The 22098-nt window shown below is 41.9% G+C and overlaps 1 protein-coding gene and 1 long non-coding RNA gene across 2 annotated transcripts; both read left to right on the top strand.

Moving 5' to 3' along the window:
• The first annotated feature begins 11937 nt into the window (after positions 1–11937).
• On the top strand, positions 11938–21179 carry LOC129589649 (mitotic spindle assembly checkpoint protein MAD1-like). The gene is made up of 10 exons (XM_055484481.1): positions 11938–12972; positions 13188–13396; positions 13876–14111; positions 15286–15418; positions 15933–16063; positions 16266–16448; positions 18799–18885; positions 19063–19207; positions 19570–20119; positions 20637–21179. Exons 1-10 carry the CDS (start codon positions 12486–12488, stop codon positions 20996–20998), a joined length of 2523 nt encoding a protein of 840 aa, XP_055340456.1. The 5' UTR covers positions 11938–12485; the 3' UTR covers positions 20999–21179.
• Positions 16469–17952, top strand: LOC129589650 (uncharacterized). The gene is made up of 2 exons (XR_008690640.1): positions 16469–17110; positions 17850–17952. It is a non-coding gene; the product is annotated as an uncharacterized LOC129589650 (long non-coding RNA).
• Positions 21180–22098: the final 919 nt, after the last annotated feature.

Below are 22098 nucleotides of genomic sequence, written 5' to 3' on the forward strand. Positions count from 1 at the left end.
CACAACTATTACTATTGCAGTGGAAGAGGCTGTCATCCTGTGAATGCTCTGCAGTCATTGCTGATCGATACACATACTACTATGGGTAAAGCGCGGTATCGATTGATTACAGTATTATACAAGTTGAAGTAAAGCAAGCTCATGCCATGTTGCCGTCCTGCAACTCACTTTTCTGTTCCTCCGCCTATGTAATCCAACACATGGCATACTGCATGCTACACGCTGCACTTTAATGAATGCATGTAAACGCGATTTTGCAACGCTCATTACCGCAACACTTTTAGAAAAGGCCCATGGTTTCATAAAATGTTACTAATCAGGGTCAGTTTGGCTGTCATGACGTTCCGGCGAAATTACCAAAACCGGCTACAAACGCTCATGATCTAATTTTTATTGAATTGCTTAAATTTCATAGTTTTTGCATAACTTATACTTTTACTAGTGGTAATAAATTTGCTTGAAATGCTGTTACAATGTATTCACTGAACAGTGCTTACAAAGCTAGATCGACTAGAAACTACATCGTATTGATATGAATTATTCTGGTAGAAGTTCAGTGGTGGGTTTGCAATTTACGTACAAGATGCACTGGACATGAATTCATACCATCTCAAGTTAATTATGCTCAAAGCTGCTACAGATGACCCTGTTTTCCTAAATTATCAACGCTTTTTAGAGAGTATGATGGATGTATTTATCGACTGTAATTAAAGATTATGTAATGAAAGCCATATAAAAGCCATAAAAGATGAATAAAAGATGTGAAGTACATACGTACATACGGTACTTGCAAGTTGCAGGTACATGTTCAGAATTATTGGTTGCGATTATTCTGTGCGTCTTCGTCGCGCGGGTATACTGCACAGTGCGCATCCATTTGTGCGTCGGCTGCGCTAGGTGATTCGCCGTCACTGGCCAGTGGCTATTATGTAGTAGCGAAGGTTCAGAGCCTCTATGTTCATAAACCTGGAATACAAAGCCTGCAAGTATAGTACGGTAATAATTACAGCTGCTCGGTATGACAAGCGCAATGCCGGCATGGACAAACTGCTTCTGCTTGCCTGGCAGTAGGTAGTGCAGTTTCATGGAGGGCTACAGTAGTCTGACGTGTTAGGATTTCTAACACGTTTAAAGCTCTTACGGGAAATATGAATCAGCTCATGTGGGAAATACTTTGGTATGTCGCCAGGAAAGTTACTGCCATCTACTGGAATGGTGAGCGAGTGAACAAATGACTTGGCGTTAACCGATCCGTCAAAGACGAAATCTGGAAATTGCATTAAATATTGCCCAGAAACACGACTGTATCCGGTGACACCATGCATCTGCCGTCCCAGAAGGAGATCCACCGTAAGCCCTTAACTGAGACCGTCAATATTTCCTTCCAAGTAGGTTTTAAAAAATAATTTTCGATATGACCGGCAAAAATGTCCCAACCAAAATTTTTGCCATGTTCTGAGAGCACACGGAATATTCATCTATCTTGGAGGCCTCACCGGTACTTGATTTTACTTTAAATGTGTTACTACCAGCGATTCGCAAAGATCCTGTTAAAATATATTGGATAATGTACTGACTACACGTATCCTATAACGAACCAACACACTTCCCGTCGTATTGTTCATTAGACTGATACACGATGTTCAAGTAATACATGTTACTGACAGGGCTTTAAGTACCACACAGGGTACGGTAAACACACTCACTGACACAGGACTTAGCCCGTATGTATCATCGGTTAGGGATCAGTGTACTGGGTGCATATGATCAGATATTAGGTTACACATACACAATGAGTAATCATAATATAAATCCTAACACTCCCCTTCACCCAGTGCACCTTTTTAAACCACACGCGGTCCACTGGCTTCCGTTCCGTCCTCGGACTTGACCCTTGATCCACCGGCATTCCAGCTCACTTCCACTGCTGGGTCACTCTCCGTTGGTACCGGCTTCCACTCGTTGTCTAGCGTACGATCACCATCGGTCGTATCCACTTCGAACTTTAGCGGCAACTCGGTATTCTGTACGGTAAACGCCGTGTACGCGTCATCGTCCACTGTCTGCGCGTTTTCACCGCTGTATTCGTTTACCGGTCGTGCACGTACGTTCTCCAATTCCTGGCGTGCATCTCTCAGTTGCTTTTCCAACCAAGCGTCATTCTGGACCACGTCCGCTTCTTGCTCTTTCATTTCGGTGAAATTCCATGTCCACTCTTTGACATCGGTCTCCCCTTGTTTGCGACAATCTTCCTGGTGATAATCCTCTTTCTTCAGCGTCTCCATTTTGTTGGCCATGTTGACCAGCTCATCCTGCAACTTTGACTTTTCTTTTTCCGCAAATACTTTCGCTCGCTTCGCTGTCTCGAGTTGCGCTGTCAACTGCTCAACTTGTCGCTTGTACTGACCTTGAATTTCTGCAATTATTTCCGCGAAAGGTCTCTCTTCCTTTCTGACATGGTTCTGCTCCATTACATGAGCCGCACCATCAGCCGGTTTGTCTGTCCAACCTGCAGACTCCGTTTCCACAACTCTGATGTATGGCCGGTATGTTGTACTATCTCCACGTACTCCACCAACGAATTCTTTTCCGTTCCGGCTTATCATCATCTTTCCGTTTGCATGGGCAAATGTAAATCCCTTCTGCTCCAATGCTATCGTTGACAACAATGTCGTCTTGCACGCGTCTGGTGAGTAATACACTTCTTCCCACACCATTGGTCTCCAACACTTGCCGTCCGTTGAGACTTCGACGTTGATACTTCCAACATGCGTCGCGCGTATGCGTTTACTGTTTCCCACGGTAAACTGCAATGGCACTTTCAACTTCTCCATTCTTGCAAACCATTGATCCTGGCTTGAGATATGGTGCGATGCACCACTATCTGCTATAATGCCTGGCATTTGACCGGAAGCATACAGAGCAGATACTATCAACGATTCCGCTGTGTTGTCAAACGCGTACCGGCGTACATGGCTGCGCGCTGTCGTCTCTTTACTCATCGGCTTCGACCAACAGTCTACGGCTTTGTGTCCGGGTATACCACACTTGTTGCACCTTCCATAAAACTCTGTTCTCACAGAATGGCTGCTTCTGGCATGGTATGACTCACCGACCTTCGTATCGCTTTCGCTTTGTCCCTTAATCGACTGTTCAGCCAAATGTAACTTCTCTCTGAACACCGACAACTTAGGATCCGCATCCGCCATCATATTCCATGATGCGATAAACGACCCGTACTTCGCAGGTAAGCTCGACAACGCTTTCGCAATGATCCACTCATCATTCGTCTTCGTCGACTTCCCGCACCCATCTATCTTTGCTGCTTGCACATGCAATGTCGCCATAAACGTATTCACGTCATCCGTCTCTTGCCACTTCACATTGAAAAACTCTGTCATAGCGGTCATCAGATCACTAGATCTTCGGCTCCCGCAGCTCTTTAATCCTGTCGAGAATTGCTTTCGACGTCTTACAGTCTCTCACTTGATTAAACGTTGCTACGTCAATCGTGGCACGGAGAATACTCCTGGCCTTGCCATCTCCGGCAATCCACTTCTTGTATAGCGCATGCTTCTTCTCATCTTCCGGAACATCCACAGGCATCGCTTGCGTTCCATCCACGATGGACCAAACGTCCTCTCCCGTCAGCACATCTTCGATCTGCACTCTCCATCGTGCATAATTCGAATCATCCAACACAGTTATCTTGATCCCTTTCATAGACATTCTACTGTGGACTGGATCCACCTGATCCCTACACTGTACGAATTCTACACAGCCAAAGGTCAAGACTAACTTCCTGCTTAGAGACAAGCAGGTCTCATAATCTGTTAAAATATATTGGATAATGTACTGACTACACGTATCCTATAACGAACCAACACACTTCCCGTCGTATTGTTCATTAGACTGATACACGATGTTCAAGTAATACATGTTACTGACAGGGCTTTAAGTACCACACAGGGTACGGTAAACACACTCACTGACACAGGACTTAGCCCGTATGTATCATCGGTTAGGGATCAGTGTACTGGGTGCATATGATCAGATATTAGGTTACACATACACAATGAGTAATCATAATATAAATCCTAACAGATCCTCTTCTCACTCGTATTTGTTGTAATCTTCCCTTTAAGGTTATCTAGTCCAGTTTGACGTATCGTGCATTTATATTTGTGGCTTGGAGAATCAGAGAATGGTACGCATCACTCTGTGGTTCGAGTTGGCTCAATGCTGCAAGTAAAAAATCGACATATCACCTGTTTAAATTTAGTGGATGGGGTTTCCGTTGTGCGCCCAATTACTGCTAGCAAATGTTACAGTATACGGAAGAAATTAATGTTCTTTTCAGTAAGTAGAAAGCCAACCCGGATCCTGATAATTAAAACGTCTTTTGGGTGGAATTCGTGATGACGATTACTGCTAGCAAATGTGGCAGTCTACTTTTCCGGTGATATTGTGCAGCGCTGTTTCGTGCTGGTTGAGCCCGGAGCCGCCTTCCGGTGCATCCGTTGTTGCGCTCATCTCTGACCACATATAAGAAAAAGAGCTGTCTTTTCGTGCCACAATTCCAATCGTCCCTATATGCAGGCCCGCACCGCTAATATATCTGAACTGACCGTAGTGCAAGAAATACCGCCATTTCGTAGTTTATTTTTGATACGCAGTACTGCACACACCAGAAAAATTAACTGCGATTTTTTTCGGTATCAAAAACAATGGTACCGGTGCATTAATTTCGGAAAGGCACACATGACACAACCAACGGTGCGAATGACGACATTGTTGCAGGCGTTATGCGCGTTGTCGATTGATTTTTCGAGCAACACTGCAGCAGACATGCAAATGAACTGTATGGGTCTGAATGGAACGCTCTCGCTTGTTGCACTCCAGGAACGCCCTCGCTGTTGTGCAAACTGTGTTAAATCTATGGAAATGGCTGACTGGCTGTAGGATCTAAATTTGTACACTTTTGAAAGATGGTTTTGAGCTCCCGTTTCTAGATATATACTTATATCAGTTATATGGAACAACACTTATGGTATTCCCCTAATTATATAGGTACAACCAGCATCAGTTCCACAGGTGACGCGATAAACGGCGACATTGACGACGGAATTTTTGTTTTAGGACAGTAAGTACTGTTCGCTCAAGATCACACAGAACAGTGGAAAACGGGCTAACGCGTACAATGTGCGAAGTTAGGACACCACATAATTAGGATACCACTGTAGAGAATGATGAGATTACCGACGAGTGTGCTGTTGTTATACACGTGATCGACCAAAGAAATCACAGTAGAACATAAAGAGTCGCACTACAAGGCAAATGGGTACAGGCCTATCGTGTACTGTATCTAGTGGAGTAGATCGCCATGCTTACGGTTTTTTCGGGATCGAAAGAATAAAGGCAAACTGCCATTGGAAGTAATTTTGATGTAATATTATGTAATTACTTTGCAAGGTCTAACTTATGTGCTCAGGATTAAATTTTAGATGTGGCCTTTGGCGTAGTAGTACGAATACTCGGTTTAAGTAATTTAATAATAACATACTTGACTTACTAAGCAGAGTTTCCTTACCCTCGTTTGAAGTCGTTTCTAATTGACTTGCCTAGATTTTTTGAGTGTAACAAATAAAGTCAGAGACAAATTAAAGCTACCAGGGTCGGCTATTGCTACACGCAGGAAATACCGAACTTTATTACAAATTTATCATCCATCCATAATGATGTTCCTGTCAGAATGAGAAAACAAGAACCCCTGTCAGCAGGAAACACTTCAAATTCATTAGCCGGTGCACGGTTCAACAAAAAAAGATAGTTCTTTAATTTAACCTGAGCTTTACGGCCTGTACAACGGTATAACGTTGTTACAAACATAAAAGTGAGCGATAAAACTGATTGAGAAAATACGGTAATTAAATAAAAGAGTATGACAACTAACCAGTCAAACCAAAAGTATTCGGACAATAACAGGACAACGCACAGATTCACCAACTTACTGAATCACTTCTTCTGAGATGGGGATGGAGATTTCGATCGTCGGGTACCCAAGGTGGGTCGCAAAAATTCGGCGTCTTTCATGCTGTACACGCCTGTCCCCGGCTTCTGTGTAGGTGAACTGCCTGTGTTCGCGGCATGGTGCAGTCCACCCGGAGACGTCCCAATGACCTGTAAGACATACAGCACTGATGAACGTACTTTATTTTATTTATTTATTTAACAATTATGGGTAATTTCTGTATACCGGCGGCCACCAGACTGCGTGACTATGAATCACGCCCTCTTCATTACTGGCTCCCGAGATGATGTTCCACCACTCTTTCATAATAGTTTTGACCTTCGCTTCTCCGAACATTTTTTTCGAATGCCCTTCCGCATGAACAACCGGGTACACTTGAGAGGAGTGTTTGGAAGCGATGTCTGTGTCAAATCGGCAATTCGCTTCCGCCCAGCCAATGCCAAGATCTTCCCTGCACAAAACACCTGGGGTTACGTTAGCTGCATCTTAACGTATAACTTATTCATGCCTTGTTTTATTTTGTATTCCATGAAACAAAATTTTTTCTACCATTTTAACTTATTATTCAGTATGTGCATTTAATTAATCTGGTTTATTTTGTACTTGTATCGATAACATTCGTTGTACGAGTATATACCAATTTATGTATGTATTGGAAACATCGAAAATAAGTACTTGTAGTGATACTAAGCTTGACGAGTAAGACATCCGGCGTGTGTATAGCTTTACGGAGTTCCAGTTCTTACGTAATATATTTGCGAACATCATCTTTAATTTGACATCCAGACGTTTTTTCCCACACTGCGTGCCAATAAGGACCAAATGACACCGTGTGCCGTCTGCATTACTGTAGACTTCATGGCTTCCCATTAAATTATTTTTCTCCAGAAATTCCGACATGTCTGTTGGCATAACTGCAAGAGCAAAACAAACGCAGTTAGCTTTTCAATTTTCTAGCCGCACACTTCCTCATGCTCATTTTCAGCCTGGTAGCGAAACTTACATCCGCCGGGATTCGGCTGATTATCAACTGCAACAATTTGCAAAAAAAACTCCGGTCCCTTTAACTGGTTATGCGTTTCCGGAATATATTTAGACGAGGGTGCAGAGAAAGCCATATCCGGCAAATAAAGTCGTTGATAACGGTAAGATCACGGTAGCACAATGCGCGACAGCCTGCGCTAGCAAACCGAGCGAGTCCTGTAACATCATTTCTTTGCCGCTTCTCGAGTCATTGAATTGAAGCTTTGAAGTTCGAAGCTTAATTTACTACGGGTACTAGGAAAGCGCACTCGCTTTTGACGGGTACTGCATGACGGAAGCATCGCATAAAACTGGTTAAACTGCCTTGCATGTTCATAGTAAATGTCCGCTGATACACGATACGCGCTGGACATACGTACAATGAAGAATGGCGTTTTATGCGACCTTTATCTGCCATTTGCGTAGTCTTTATAAAGCATAATATTATTATGACAGCTACAATTACGAGTATGTACCTAATGCAGAAGTATTTCTATAGGGGAAATCGATAGCATATTATACATTTCCCCTGTACTGCTCCAGTCATCCGTATGGACTTACACGTCATGGCTAAACAGGGGTTTTCAAAGCGCTACATTTATACCTGCACACTGATGCAGGTAACTACATGTACCGTGCGAATCTTTATCTACTGCTAATTTTAACACGTCGACTCATCGGAAAACAACCAAAACCAAAAGTGGTGCGGGTTTCTGCCTACTGCAACACGGGCGCTGTGGCACCAGTTGATCCTGGTGTCTTTGTTTTTGGGAGTGAGCTCGTCTAGAACACATGGTGTTTTATGGAATCCAGCTGCTTGAATGCGTCGAGCGATGGTACTCTTGGATACGTGCGCCGTTGCAGGATCTTTGTGCAGAATCTCACGAATATCTGAGTGGGTAATTGTAGGATTATTGGATACGAGACTGATGATCTTTCTGTCTTGGGCCACGGTGGTGCTCCGCTTTCGTGGCTTTTTGGGATAACAAACCTGTTTTCTGGCGCCATCAGGATAATAATTAGCGACAACATACCGCACCCAGGATCGTGTATAGCCAAATTCATCCCCAGTAATTCGATAAGATTTCCCTTGTTTGATCAGAATAAAAACTCGCTGTACAACGTATTTCTGTATTTTAGGAGGCATTTTTTCGAAGAAAAAAGTAAACCCAAACGGTGGTTTGCATCTGTACAAACGGTTATAATGAGAAGAAAACTAAATTACGTAATTACACAATAAAATGCACGTATACACAGATAGATACCTATTAAATAAACAAAACTTTTGAGATCAGATATCCATAAAAAAATTCAAAATCTCATATAGATATTATAATGTCTATATTCAAATCAACAAGTGCTGCAGTGACAGCATACCTTACAGTGTTTACACGGTACTTGTACCTGCATCAGTGTGCAGGTATAAATCTAGCGCTTTGAAAACCCCTGTTCAGCCATAACGTGGCAGTCCATACGGATGACTGGAGCAGTACAGGGGAAATGTATAATATGCTATCGATTTCCCCCTATATAACATTCTTCCGTTCCCTGCACGATGTAACCTAGCATCATATTATGTACGAGTATCCCGCATGAAATCTACCGGTATGTTCAAGTTATCTACCTATAGCCTGCTGACTTAGCTATCTAGTTTATTATCTACAGTAGAAGGTTCGCACTGGTGCAGAAAGACCGAATGTGCAATACAATACATTAAATTGCTAACAAAATATATATAGATATCTTCCGTTTCATGTTCCGTTTATATTAATTATATTCCGCTTTGTTCTTCTGATATTCCGTTCCGTAAAAATTCTGTTTTGTACTTCCACTGTATTGTTTCTTCTCACGTAACTTCTCAAGTAAATTCGCCTTCTAAAGTAAGGTACATATATGTTTTAGGTAAAGTATGGTAATAAATTTAAGTAAATTAAGATTTTCAGTAAAATATTAAATTTTATAGATACAGCATTCAAGTAAAATGACTCAATTTGAAAGAAAGTAAGTGAAATAAAGTAAAATATAACAGTTCTATCATAATTACCATTCCATAATAACAAATTAATTTATTTTAAAGCTGAAAAAATAATTTATAATTCAGTTTTTTTTTTTAAATTTAACTTTCAAATGTAGACTACAGTTTACTTTTGTAAATTATTTTATTCCCTAAAGTGGCTTATTTAATTCAGTATACATATTAAAGCTCAAAAACATTTAATATTCAGCAATTAAATACGACGGTTTCTTTACTAATTTCGATACCTTCTAAATACTAATTAGTTATAACTTATAACTGAATTAAAATTACTAGAAATAAGGACTGAGAAAAGTTATGCCGGTCAACTTGAAACAAAACATAACGCTGTAGCTAGCGTGGAGCCCGTACACTACGATGCCATTTTGATGGTTACTGTTATAACAGCGCATATGTGAACTGTGGTCACTGAGGAGTGAAGGATCATACTGCGGCGACTCGAGTAACGCGCTCATTATTTTCCTATCTGAATTGACCATTAAGTTTATAAATTGTACAATTAATGATGCTATCCTAACCTGGTGCCGAAACTCCGAAAACGAATACACATTTGTTTTTGAAACTTTTTTTCGTATTTTTTATATAGATAGGTTTTTGCTTTTTCGTATTTTTTATATAGATAGTGTAAGGGCGGGACGCCCCGCCCTCCTGAGTAGCTATTCGCTGTTTCTGGGGATTTCCACCCCGCACATTGCTGCGCTGTTTTGACGGACCTGCAGCACAGTTGCACTGGCTGCAGGATCCTTCCTCATTAGTCTGGTGTTGCTGCGCCACGGTGCGCATTAGATTCGGCAATAAAGCCTCATCCGGGTTCACCGCTGTTCGCTGTCGAGGATACGCGTGGCGCCCATACGGCCCCGCGTTATATGGTAGCAGATCTGGCTATCGTTTCCAGCTGCGCGCGCTCGTCGCGCCCGCAGCACCTCTGAGTTATGAACCCCATTTAACCCCGGGGTGTGGAGCTACATTCCCACCCCCCCCCCACGCGGAACGTGATGGATCCTCTCCCAACTGACGGAGATGGACGCCTCCCCGCGACGGATCCTCTCCCAACTGACGGAGATGGACGCCTCCCCGCGACCGATGCCTCCCAAACTGGACGGAGATGCCGTGGAGCGAGAATTGCCTCCTGCGATGCCGACGGCGAACGCGACCCGGACCAGCGGGAAACCAGAACGGATACACCGCCAACAGCAGCACCAACTCCGATCCCAACGGCACGGATCGACCACCAGCATCACGCCGAAGAATTCCCCCACCATAACACTGCCCGAACTTCCTGGGACGGCGACCTCCCCCCGGACGGAGCAGTGGATTTCACCGCGGATTTGCGTGCTTTGTTTTTTTTACAGGGGTCACGGGCCACATAGACCCCAAACCCCTGCCCAAATTTCTCCAGAACGTGACCTTTCCCCTGCTGAAGAAACTACGGAATTTACCCGTTTCCGGGTTGGACCCTGGATTTGGCGCGACAATGCGTTGACCCAGACGGTTTTTGGTTTAATTTAATTTTGACACTCTTTTTACTGCGCAACGCTTCTTCGGTTGAATTATGCACCAAATATTTTTTCGAGTTTACTTAACTTTAAAATTAACGTCAACAACTAATTTAGTTTATTTAAAACTAATTTAGTTTTTTATTAATTCAAAAATATTTATTCACTGTAATTCCATAATACTCCATTTGAATACAAATTAACTGAATACCAATATAAATATTACACATAAAATTAATGTACCTTAATTAACGTTTATCGCTCCTGTTTATTTTTTGTATTACCCTGTTTGTTATTTTGCAATTTCGCAAGTACAGAAGTTGTAAGTTAAGCCGTAAACAATAGCGGCGGATCCTTTCAAGTTCAATAAAGCCGTCGTATATTTTGCGCGCATTAGAGCATTCTGGTGGCTCTTCAACTTATGTAAATACAGTGCACTTATTTGAGTCCGTTGATTTTCAAAAAAGTAAACTGTCTACAGTACGAGTATTTTTGAACAATTTACGGACTAATTTACGGACTCCACTAATCGTAGACAAGATAGGTAACGTTAGCTAAACAACAAACTTACTCAATCTGGCTTGGCGTCTTTGGGAACCTTCTGTTCGTTGCTAGACCTTGCTGGTGTAATTAATTTAAGGAATGGAATCGCGTAATTCTAAATCTATTTGTATCGTGACTAATTGTAAAGGTTTTCGTTATTAGCAGATTGATGTCGCAATAGCCAAAGCATTCAGCTACTGTAGCGGTACCAGCCGGCATGTAGTAGTACGTATGTACGTGCGCGCAGCTTGCAGCCGGCATCTGCACGATTGCCTGCACGTACGAGCATCTTCACTTTCGTCTTCCGGCCTACTTTTCCGAGAATTCGCTCCGAACGCTACCGGTGTGAGCCAGGTAGACAGCAGCATCTCCTCACGCCGCCAAGTACAAGAGGCAAGCGTTAGATCTCAGTCAACACTATCGTCGGCTGCATTGTACGAACATCCAGTATTTGGCGAGTGCACGATGTTGCTTTGTAGATTCTGTTGTAATTAATTGTTAATTTGCTCTAGTTGTTACAGTTGCATGTATGTCCAGCAACACAGTATCGTGCACTCGCCAGCCGCCATTAATGGAGAAGCTGCAATCGTGTTCACTGGGATCTTGCTGAACGCTTTTCTCGTACGAGCGACGGTCCAGCGCAGACACGTACAGCAACCGTGTCTACCCAGCTCACGCCGGTATGAAAATCGCATTCTCGGAAAGCAGACGGGAAACGGAAAGTGAGAATGCACGCACGTGGGTTCACTGGCAGTTGTCGTGTTTATACCTGTTGCAACTGCGTGTACTGAATGCCGGCTTAGCGTTCTGTCTGCTTGTATACACTGCAAGTGGCTGATAGGTAAAATAAATAAAAAAATAATTTGATTTCTGATTGATCTTTATCGCGACCGATCGCGCTTAATTTGCGCCATACCCATCGGAGAATATTCGGATTATTACTGCATAATATAATTATATCATGTATCCCGTGCATCTTCACTGGCCCGAAGTGAAGCACGCTGCATCAGCTACAAACCCGACTTCAACTCTTCGCGTCGCAGTGGCAATCTGGAATCTTTGGTTCTTTGACTACCAGACCTACGGCGGTTTCCGTCAGGATTATGTTATGCTCGTAATAATGTACAAATCATAAAAGAAGGAGCGTTGTCTTGGTCCTTGAGGCCGGCGACTCTGATCAACAGCGCAACTGCAACCGCCTTGTTCGGCAGCAGCGGTTCTATCGTCATCGATCATTCGCTAACCAAAAGCTGCAAGTGCAGACAGAGTGTGGCTGATTATTATTTATCCGTAATCAGTGTAGTGTGGAGTGTACTGTAGTACGAATTTTCATTCATTCTGCTGAATAATTTTTGCGATGTCTTCCTCCGAAAATTCCCTATCTCATCGCCGTCCCCCTTCCAGCTTGATCACCGCATCCTATCCTCCCTTGTCCTCCCATCCTCCGCCGCGGCCCACCCGCGAGTATTCTTTTCCCTCCGCTGCTGCCCCTGGCAGTCAGCACCCCGGGGCCGCTCGTCCCTCGTTAATCAGCGCCAGCACCCCGCTGCGCCCGGGGGAGAAACGGCGCGGGGTGCGTCCCCCGACTGTTAATCCCAATTTCAACCAGCCCCGCGGCCGTCTGACGTTCAACGCGGAGAGTGTGGAGAATGGGAAGGGCGAGCAGCGGAAAACGGCGCAGGAGACCCCCGCCAGTGAGGCAGGCGCGGGGAGCCTGCGCGAGACGCTGCGCAAGAAGTCCGCAGTTAAATCCCCCGAACGAGTGTTGGCCACGTTTCGCAGGCTGGATGGGGCGCCCATTGGCGAGGGGAAGAGTTGGGATGAGAATCTGCGAGGTGAAAATGGTGAGGAACTCTCAGAATCTGTTTGCAGCGTTCTTTGCGTGTTTTGATTTTTGATTGATTTTTATTCTCTGCGCAGAGTACAATTTCCGTCAGTTTTGAAACGCTTAATTTTTATTTTATAGTGCTGATTATTTTTTTGTGACAATTTTAATTTAAAGTGATATTTAATGCCTAGTTTATGGATTAAAATTCTGCAAGGCAGTCGCTCTTTGTAGTCGATTCTACAACGAAGAAACGACGACTGGATTCTAGTGGCGAATTGAGCCTGAATTCGTCGCTCTCGCCTGGAAAAACCACGGATTTGATTAAGCTGGAGAAGGAAATCACTCGTGTTACATTCGAGCGCGATTTATTGAAGGAAGAAGTCAGTTTGGAACGATTGCGGACGGAGGAGAAACTGCGCAAACACAAGCAAGACGAAGACGTGAGTTGCAGTATCGTGGTTTTGTATTAATTTTGTCATTTATCATTAATTGTTTTTGTTGTGTTTATTTAGCATTATTTTCCAACAAAATTTTAATCCGATATTTATTTCTCTTGCATTAACTCAAGAAAACGTTTTCATTTTTTTGATCATTTTTTTTAAAATGCCAGTTGTGCGATTAACAGACGATTTTTCACGAATGAAGTACAGTATCTGGAACTGTGGCAAGAGGTTGTGAATGAATTTTGGCGATAAATTAGTTCTTTTTTTCTGCACATAAAATCTGTTTTACGATTTATGCAACAACACTGAAATGTGCGATATTTGTCAGAAAATTGAAAATACGTGTTTAGGAAAATAATTCCGAATTTAAATTATGTTTAAACGTAGGAATAATGTGAGCGAGTACTGCAGTTTTAATATGGCGATTTCTGTGCATAGAAGTATGTATTTAAATGAAACTCATTTTTTCTTGGCAGGCTGCCATGGCCAAAGCCGGGGAAATGTGGTCGCAGGCGGAGAAGATTCTGCAGGAGAACGACCGGCTGCGCGAGAAGATGGACAAGGCGGAAACGGAGGGAATCGCCATGCGGAAGCAGTACGAAGAGCAGATTGCCCACATCAAAATGGAGCACATGACGCGCACGCAACAGCTCGACCGGGGTCTGCGCGAAGCGCGCAGCGAGAATCTGCTGCTCAACGAGCGCTTCAAAACGTAAGTAGACTTACTCGTCTTGAGTGTGTCGAATGCTGCCAAATGTTCAGATAATTTATTGCTGAATTGACTTTTCTATGATTTTTTTATAATGCGAAATAAATGTTACGCTGGATAATTTTTTAATGAAATAACAAGAAAATATGAGCTAACAAAATTAATTCGCGTGCCGCAGATTTTCTGTGAAAGATTTTTTGTGTGAGAATATTTTTTTTTCGATTTTTTGAAAGCTCGTATTTATCCTCATGTTCTTGTCTGCTGTTTCTTTTTTTTTTATTTCTTGCTTTAAGGCGATGGACTAGTTTGTAAAATACCAATCTTTATAGCTACTTCGAAAATTGTTTGTGCACCTTGGTTTGAGCTGTTTTCGGAGTGTATGGGTTCATTAGAAAGCTCATAAATCGCGCTTTTTAATAGACATAGTTTCAAAATCAACACTAACAGCATAAACGCGATAGAAATTTTTCTGTTGTGTGAGCATTAAAAAAATCTAAGCCAAGCACCAGATGGAACATCTTCAGGTCTGATGTTTTCAAATGGATTTCAAAATTATTTCACACACTGGGTTTATTCAGAAAAAATCTTGAATAAAAAGCTAGGAAGATACAAGTTTTTGAACATGGAACTAATTCTTCTTACGGAGAAAATCACTGAGCGTTGGAGTTCGAATGACTATATCGCAAAACCAAGAAAACCCAGTGTGTAGGTACCAAGGACGACCAATTCCATTGCGGCAGTGGAATGCAATACGCGTAAAACTCTCCGAACTTTACTTCCAGTAAATCAAGAAATGGTCCGGCATCGCAGCAGGCTACCTGCAGACACGCACGCCCGCGGCGTGCGGTTGGGTATGCTTCGATTGAAACTGTGATGGCAGCTACGTGAATCGAACCGTGCTGCTGCACCCTCGTCGTTTGGACCCGCGGTACCTTTTGGTTTTAGACGGATTTGGGTTTCTGTTCTGTTCTTTGCTTCTCAAAAGACTTCTCATTTTAAAAAGCATTTTTTTCTGTTCTAGAAAATGTAGTTACTGTAACTTCTCTGGGGATGAAGCAAAACCAATCTATCGCCTTAATCCCTCATGTAACATGAGTCATGTTATTAAGCCGTACGGTTCTATCACTCTGACGACGTTTTACGGAATGATTAGTATTGATTAATTTTTGTCGTATAGTGCATCAAGAGAGCGCCATGTCGCTGTGGAGGAAAATCATCTCCTGAAAACCAAACTGGACAAATTGAATCCGTTAGTGAGCGAACTGCGAGAAGTGCGCAAGGAAAACCAGAATCTCACGGCACACCTGCAGGTAAAATTCCAGTTTTGAATTTTTGCGTTCAACTTATCTTCGTTAACCTTGTATTATGTTGGGATTAATGTTAAAACACGGCCGAGTGTCTGTATTTTTAATCCTTAGGAAATTCTAAATAATGGCGATATGTGTATTAGCGTTTCGTACTCTGAGAGCAATTTATTTGCCGAAGATTGTTATTTAAATAAGTTTATTGTAGATTTGTTGTTCTCAGCAGAGAAACTATAATTTTCGAAGTTTTTTAAATAAGCTGGAAAAATTTTTAACGGCTTGTCTTATAAATGTTTTGAAGGTATTTTGTTCAATTACATTTGGTTGAAATTTATGGTGCTATTCTGAGGATTTGCTACTTCAGATTTCCTGTGTACTGTGGTATTGTAGCGTTGTGGCTGTCGATTCCGGAATATTTGGCGCCGTTTTCGTATTACACAGTTCAGCAGTTTGTTGTTTTTTAAATGATGTTTCAAAATGCGCAGCCATTATGAATATTTATTCCTTGGGATTTTTGCAGGCAAAAGATGGGCAAATCGCCGACCTGACGAATGCTAATGCGCTGCTGGCCAACTTGCCGGAAGAGCTGAAACAGTACCGTGAACTGCAGATTAAAGTGCCGCTGCTGGAGAAGGAAAATCAGAAGTTGAGGTTGATACATATAGCACTTTTCTTAGCGGAATATTTGCGAATTTATTTGGTAGCGGAATATTTGCGAATTTCGCTGTTGCTTAATTTGTTCATCACTACTCGAGTAGTTATTTTTGTGTTGTAATTTCATTCAGTTTTTTATTGCGTTTTTATGTACCGTAGTATTTTGTGAATTGTTTATTGTATTTTAATATACTTACAGAGAACGAGCCGCACTTGCCCGTGCGAACGAGGATAAAATCCAGACCCTGGAAGAGTCCATTAAACGCTACGAAACACGGCAGTGCCGTTTCTACGATTTGGAGTTGGAAAACGAGCAGCTGAAGGCGCAGATTGAAGAGTTTGAATCCGCTGACTTGGCACAGTCTCCGTCCAAAAAGCCGCGGTACGTCGGTAGTAATTTGCTTCGTTTTTAATTATCTAATTCATGATATTATTTTATATTGTATTTTTTTCTATCGGTTGATACTTGATAATTATTCAGCTTTGATACGAGTATGAATATTATCGCAGCTTTATAGTGAGAAATGCTTTTAATTAAGTACTCACTGGTAGTATGCACTTTACTGCTTCGTTAATCGTTAACCACAGCCGTGCACAACCGTACAATACATAGCGACTTTAAAGCCGTTGATCTCTCACTTGGGAGCCGGTTTTGAGGTTCACTGGCGATTAGTGCCCTGCAACGGAGTACGAAACTGCGTCCAGTCCGATCCGAACTTAAAAAATTTTATCCGAACCCAGTCCGACTCCGAATTCTAAAAATCGTACTCCGACCAATCCGATCCGAAAATATTTTTGGCAAATCCGAACCCACTCCGATCCGATCCGAAAAATTTTCGAAAAGAATACGTATTACTTGATTTTATTACACATCCCTACATTAAAAAATTTTTAATGCCATGTTTTCGGTAGCAAAAAGACTTCAGAATTCAGAAGTACAATTTTCTTGGGCATAATAAAGGGTACGCTGGAAGATTTACATATACAAGAATGTTTTAGATAAATTTAGTTTTTTAGCACTACAGTGTCGAAGCATCTGGGGAGGTTAGTTCGCGTCCGATCACTTCGGCCGCGTTACATTTCGGCCGCAAATGTTCACTTCGGCCAACGTTCATTTCGGCCGAGGCTCACTTCGGCCAACACTCAATTCGGCCAACGCTCATTTTGGCAACGGGAAATTTCGGTCATCATAGGTGTCTTGGGTTTCTTACGTTTTCTAGGTTTTCTGGGATTTTTAGGTTTTTATGGTTTCTTTGGTTTCTTAGGTTTCGTAGGTTTCGTAGGTTTGTTCGGTTTCTTAGGTTTCTTAGATTTCTTAACTTTCTTAGGTTTCTTTGGTTTTTAGATTTCTTTGGTTTCTTAGGTTTGTTGGTTTCTAAAGTACGAGTATCTTTCGTTTCTTGGGATTATTAGGTTTTCTTAGGTTTTTTCAGGTTTTTTTGATTTTCTTTTGTTTTCGTGGGTATTCTTAGGTTATTCTGAAGCGTTTTACGATATGAAGAATTCAACAAATTGTGCGTGCAAAATGATATGAACGCGGCCATTTGCTATCATTTTTTTGATTTAATGGTTTTCAGGAACCGATAAATTTATATCGCACGTAACGTTTTCTTGTGAATCAAACTAAAATGAGCATCGGCCGAAATGTACTGTGGCCGAAGTGATCGTCGGCCGAACTGAATGACGGCCGAAGTGAATGACGGCCGAAGTGAATGGCAGCCGAAAAACTTTGGCCGAAATGAACGCGGCCGAAATGAAAACGGCCGAAGTGATCGGTAGCCAGGTTAGTTATCTATCCTCACTGTCGGGAATCTGTATCAGATCTTTTTGTTGTATACGGTTCACCCCACGGATTACCCACATATTAGCCAGGGTTAAAAAAACGGGAGAGAAAATTAAAGGAAGGGATGTTTCTACACGTCCGGAATTAAAATAATTGGTAGTTTCATGTATTCTTTAGGACCTTAGAGTAAGTTTATTAGTTATCTTAATCTCCAGGATTAATCCAATTACAAGTGCTGCAAATAAAAATGGGAAGCCGGTGCCTAGTGAAACTGACTGAGCTGCACAACACATGTGGTCTATTTAACGTGCTGTAGTAGTTATACTAAAATTATTTGATAAGACGATAACAAATAACGACATCATAACAATCGCAAAACACTCTAAATATTCAAAAGTGTCAGGAGATTTAATAAAAGGAAATGAAAGAGAATTAACAACAGTCTACTAAACAAAAGCAGATACTTCGGTGCAAATTAATTAAGCGCAAATGGAAGCATCGCGCGAAGCGCGACGCTGACGAAAATTTTTGTTTTGAAGGCCGGTGAAATTCAATCAAATTAATTAATAATATTTATTTAATTACGGATTATTCGGAGTCTCGAATGCATCCGAACCCGATCCGATCAGGTGCACAAAAACTCCGAAACCACTCCGACTCCGAATTTTCCAGATTGAAATCCGTCCAATCCGGTCCGAAAATCGGAGTGGGTTCGGAGTGGATCGGATTTCCCAGTCCGTTGCAGGGCTCTACTGGCGATAACTGGCTGAGAGCGAGCGAGAGAAGGGAACAATGGCAGTTGCGCAAGCGGCCATATCCATTGAGCTGCATAGATGTACAGATAAAATCAGCTGTCAATCACGGCGTGTTGTGGTTTAAATTTTTAAGCAGAAGCTTTATCTCGTTGGTACACACTGGAGTTGAATGTCGATTGTTTTCATGTGTATAGCGGCATTCAGCACTTACTGGATCGGATTGGTGAGATGGAATTGCGTGAGAAGAAGCTGGGTGATGATGTCGCCAGCCGGAACCAAAAGTGAGTTATAAAATAGTTTATACCACATTACTGTATTATATACATCCTGTACATTTTCATGCCACATGCACTTGTAAGTTGTAGTTACTGAAAAAAGCGCCACATGCGATTAGAATCATTGGCTGTTGGCCTACATTTCTCGTTTAAATTAATTATATCAGCGGATTTTCCTGGTAGGATCGGTGAAATGGCCGACCGTTGTCGTGATCTCGAAGAGCGAATTGTGGAGGTCAAATCCCAGCTGGAATTGTCGGAGAAGTCGAAGCAGATGCAGGAAAGCCGGGCGCAGGATTTGTCAAACAAGCTGGCTGCCGTTTCGACAGTAAGAAATTTGTGTAAAATAAATGAAAGAATTAACAAATGTATTGTACGGTACTTGCCGTTTTTAAGGTTTTTACGGTCATAATTTTTTAACCATAGAAGCGTTGCAGTTAATCAACTGCTGCTTTAAGCGGTGAATATTTCTGTTTGGATACTGATTTTTCTTTAATTTTTTCCTTTTAATTTGCTTTCTTTTTTTTAAATTTTACTATTAATATAACCGTACTTGAAACACAAATACGCATACGTACCAAATGCATCTTAAAACGGACAACTGAGTAGTATTTCATATTGGAGATAACGCTAACAACAAATTACAGGGAGAAAAAATTGTTAATGTAAAATTTATCAATGACTTTTCAGGAGCGCGATACTTTTAAATTGATCAAAGAAACCATGGACCAGTCATCGAGCCGCCGCGGTGATCCGTCCATCATGGCGAAACTGCGCGATCTGGAAGAGCGGGCCACACGCAGCCAGACCCTGGCCGATAATTTTGAGCAGATGTATAACCGGACATCTTCGTCGGAATCCCAATTAAAAACCAGCTTGGAGGATCTTCAGCGTCGCTACGAAGCGGAGACGGTGCGGGCGCACGAACAGCTGCAGAAGCTGACGGAGGAGAACGAGGAACTGCGGACGGTCAAGGAGGAGCTGGAGGAGCGGCTGGGCGAGTGGACGCTGCGGATGCTGCGTGGGGAATACGATCCCACGCGGACGGACGTCGTGGTGGTCGGGGAGAGTCCGTTGGAAGCGGCGCAGAAGGAGTTCTTGGCGGAGGCGGGGAAGGTGTTGGAGGAGAATAAACTGCGGCAGGAGAAACTCAACCAGGTGAAGATGGGCGGCGGGTACAGTGGGGATGTAACGGTAAATGCCGAAGAGTTCCTGCGCGGTCCCGGCGAACAGCTGGAAGGTAAGTGTAACAACCGCCAAAAAGTCGTTTTTATGGTTGTTCTTTTAGCTCTTTTTGGGAGTCATTAAACAGCTTTTCTCTTCAAAAATCCGCTGTTTTCTGATTAATATTCCTCGTTATAAAATGAAAGCAACGATAAATTTTTTCGCCATGTTAGGGTAGCTGCGTTGCTTTTTTCCCAACGATACGGCGAAGAATACGGAGTAGGGTTACCATGACCAATGAAGTTATCGTAGTGCAAGGGTTCCAAATGGCCGTTAGAGGCAGCAGGAGTTGGTGATCTAGATAAAGATTTACAAGTTACGAGATACAATTATAAATTTTACTAAAAATTTGTAATATATTTTAAATTATTCTTATATTTTAGAATATTGTTTGGTTTTTTATTACTTAATGTAGTCGATACGGACGGTGCAGTTATTAAGGTTGTCGTCGCCCCGTTTTTTATAATTGCTTGATGCGCTCAGTCCTTTTAGTACCGGGTCAAGTGTGCGTACTCAAATCCAGAATTTTTCAGAATTGAAGAAGCAGTTGGAGAAAGCGGAAAAGCAACGTAACCAGGACACGACTTTCTTCAAGAAGTCCATCCAGAGTTTCCGGCACGTGTGCCGCGACCTGCTGGGTTGGAACATCCGCTACGACGGCAACAAGATCGTCTTCCGCGTGGCCGACGCACCGGCTAACGAGACGATCGTCTTCGAGCGGGAGGACGAGAACAAGCCGTGGGAACTGCGCAGCAACGACTACACCACGGCCAACCAGGTCTTCGTCAACGAGTTCCTCACCAGCCACCAGAGTCCCCCGGGATTCTTCGCCCGCATCATCCTCAAGATCCTCTCCGAGCGCACGCTGATTTGCATGGACTCCCCCACTCCGTAAAGGCGTGGCTGATTTTTTGTCATTTTTAGATAAAGCCATTTCCGTAACATTTTGTTGTTTATTTTTAAGGATTTTGTATCGGCCTGTTATGCAGTATTTTGTCGGAGTGATGCGTTTTACATGGGAATGAATACCTGCGTTTGAAAAACTGAAATAAATGCTTTTACTGAAGTCATCACAACTAGCAGCGATTTTCTGTCGTAACCTTAAAAAATGGTTTATGTGCAGTACTGTGTATCTGCTTTTAATTGAACGTAATATGTATGTATTGTACTTACGCCGCCGTCTTACAGTACGTACAGTACCAGTCATGCGTGTTGCATTAAGTATCCAGATCAAACGTCAGAAAAACGAATTTTATGGACTTCCGGCGCGTGACGCAGGTGGCACCGCCCGGAGTGGCACCGTGATTTGGCTAACATTTTGAAAGTTTTCGAAATCTTCCATCCTTTTGATTTTCGATTTTTGGGCGAAAAAGTGGCTTTTTCTGCGCAACGTTGGTTGCAAAATGAAGAACAAATGACGGGAATCAATCTAAGTGTTAAATGTGCCTTTTTGAACCAGATTTGTGCATGTTTCCAGGATTCTGCCTGCGCGACATATATATATATAGTATATATATATATTGCACACCTTTGCCGAAAAACAAAGTACGTAGTGCAAATAATGTTCAGGCATGCGCAAACATGCACAGACGTATAATATATATATATATATATATATATATATATATATATATATATATATATATATATATATGGCATATACATACACATAAACATATATATAATATATATAATGCATATATATATATATATATATATATATATATATATATATATATATACATACATATATATATATATATATATACATACATATATATACATATATAATATACATATATATTATATATATATATATATAATATATATATATATATATATATATATATATATATATATATATATATATATATATATATATATATATATACCCAATTAAATGCTACGAAATTAATGCTGCTTAATTAGCACAAAAACGGCAAGCTTTTACATGCTCAAGAGAATCGTTGGATAAAATCATTGCATATTACGCGT

The sequence above is a fragment of the Paramacrobiotus metropolitanus genome, unplaced genomic scaffold, assembly GCF_019649055.1.
Source record: "Paramacrobiotus metropolitanus isolate TYO unplaced genomic scaffold, Prichtersi_v1.0 Parri_scaffold0000036, whole genome shotgun sequence".
Lineage (NCBI taxonomy): Eukaryota > Metazoa > Tardigrada > Eutardigrada > Parachela > Macrobiotidae > Paramacrobiotus > Paramacrobiotus metropolitanus.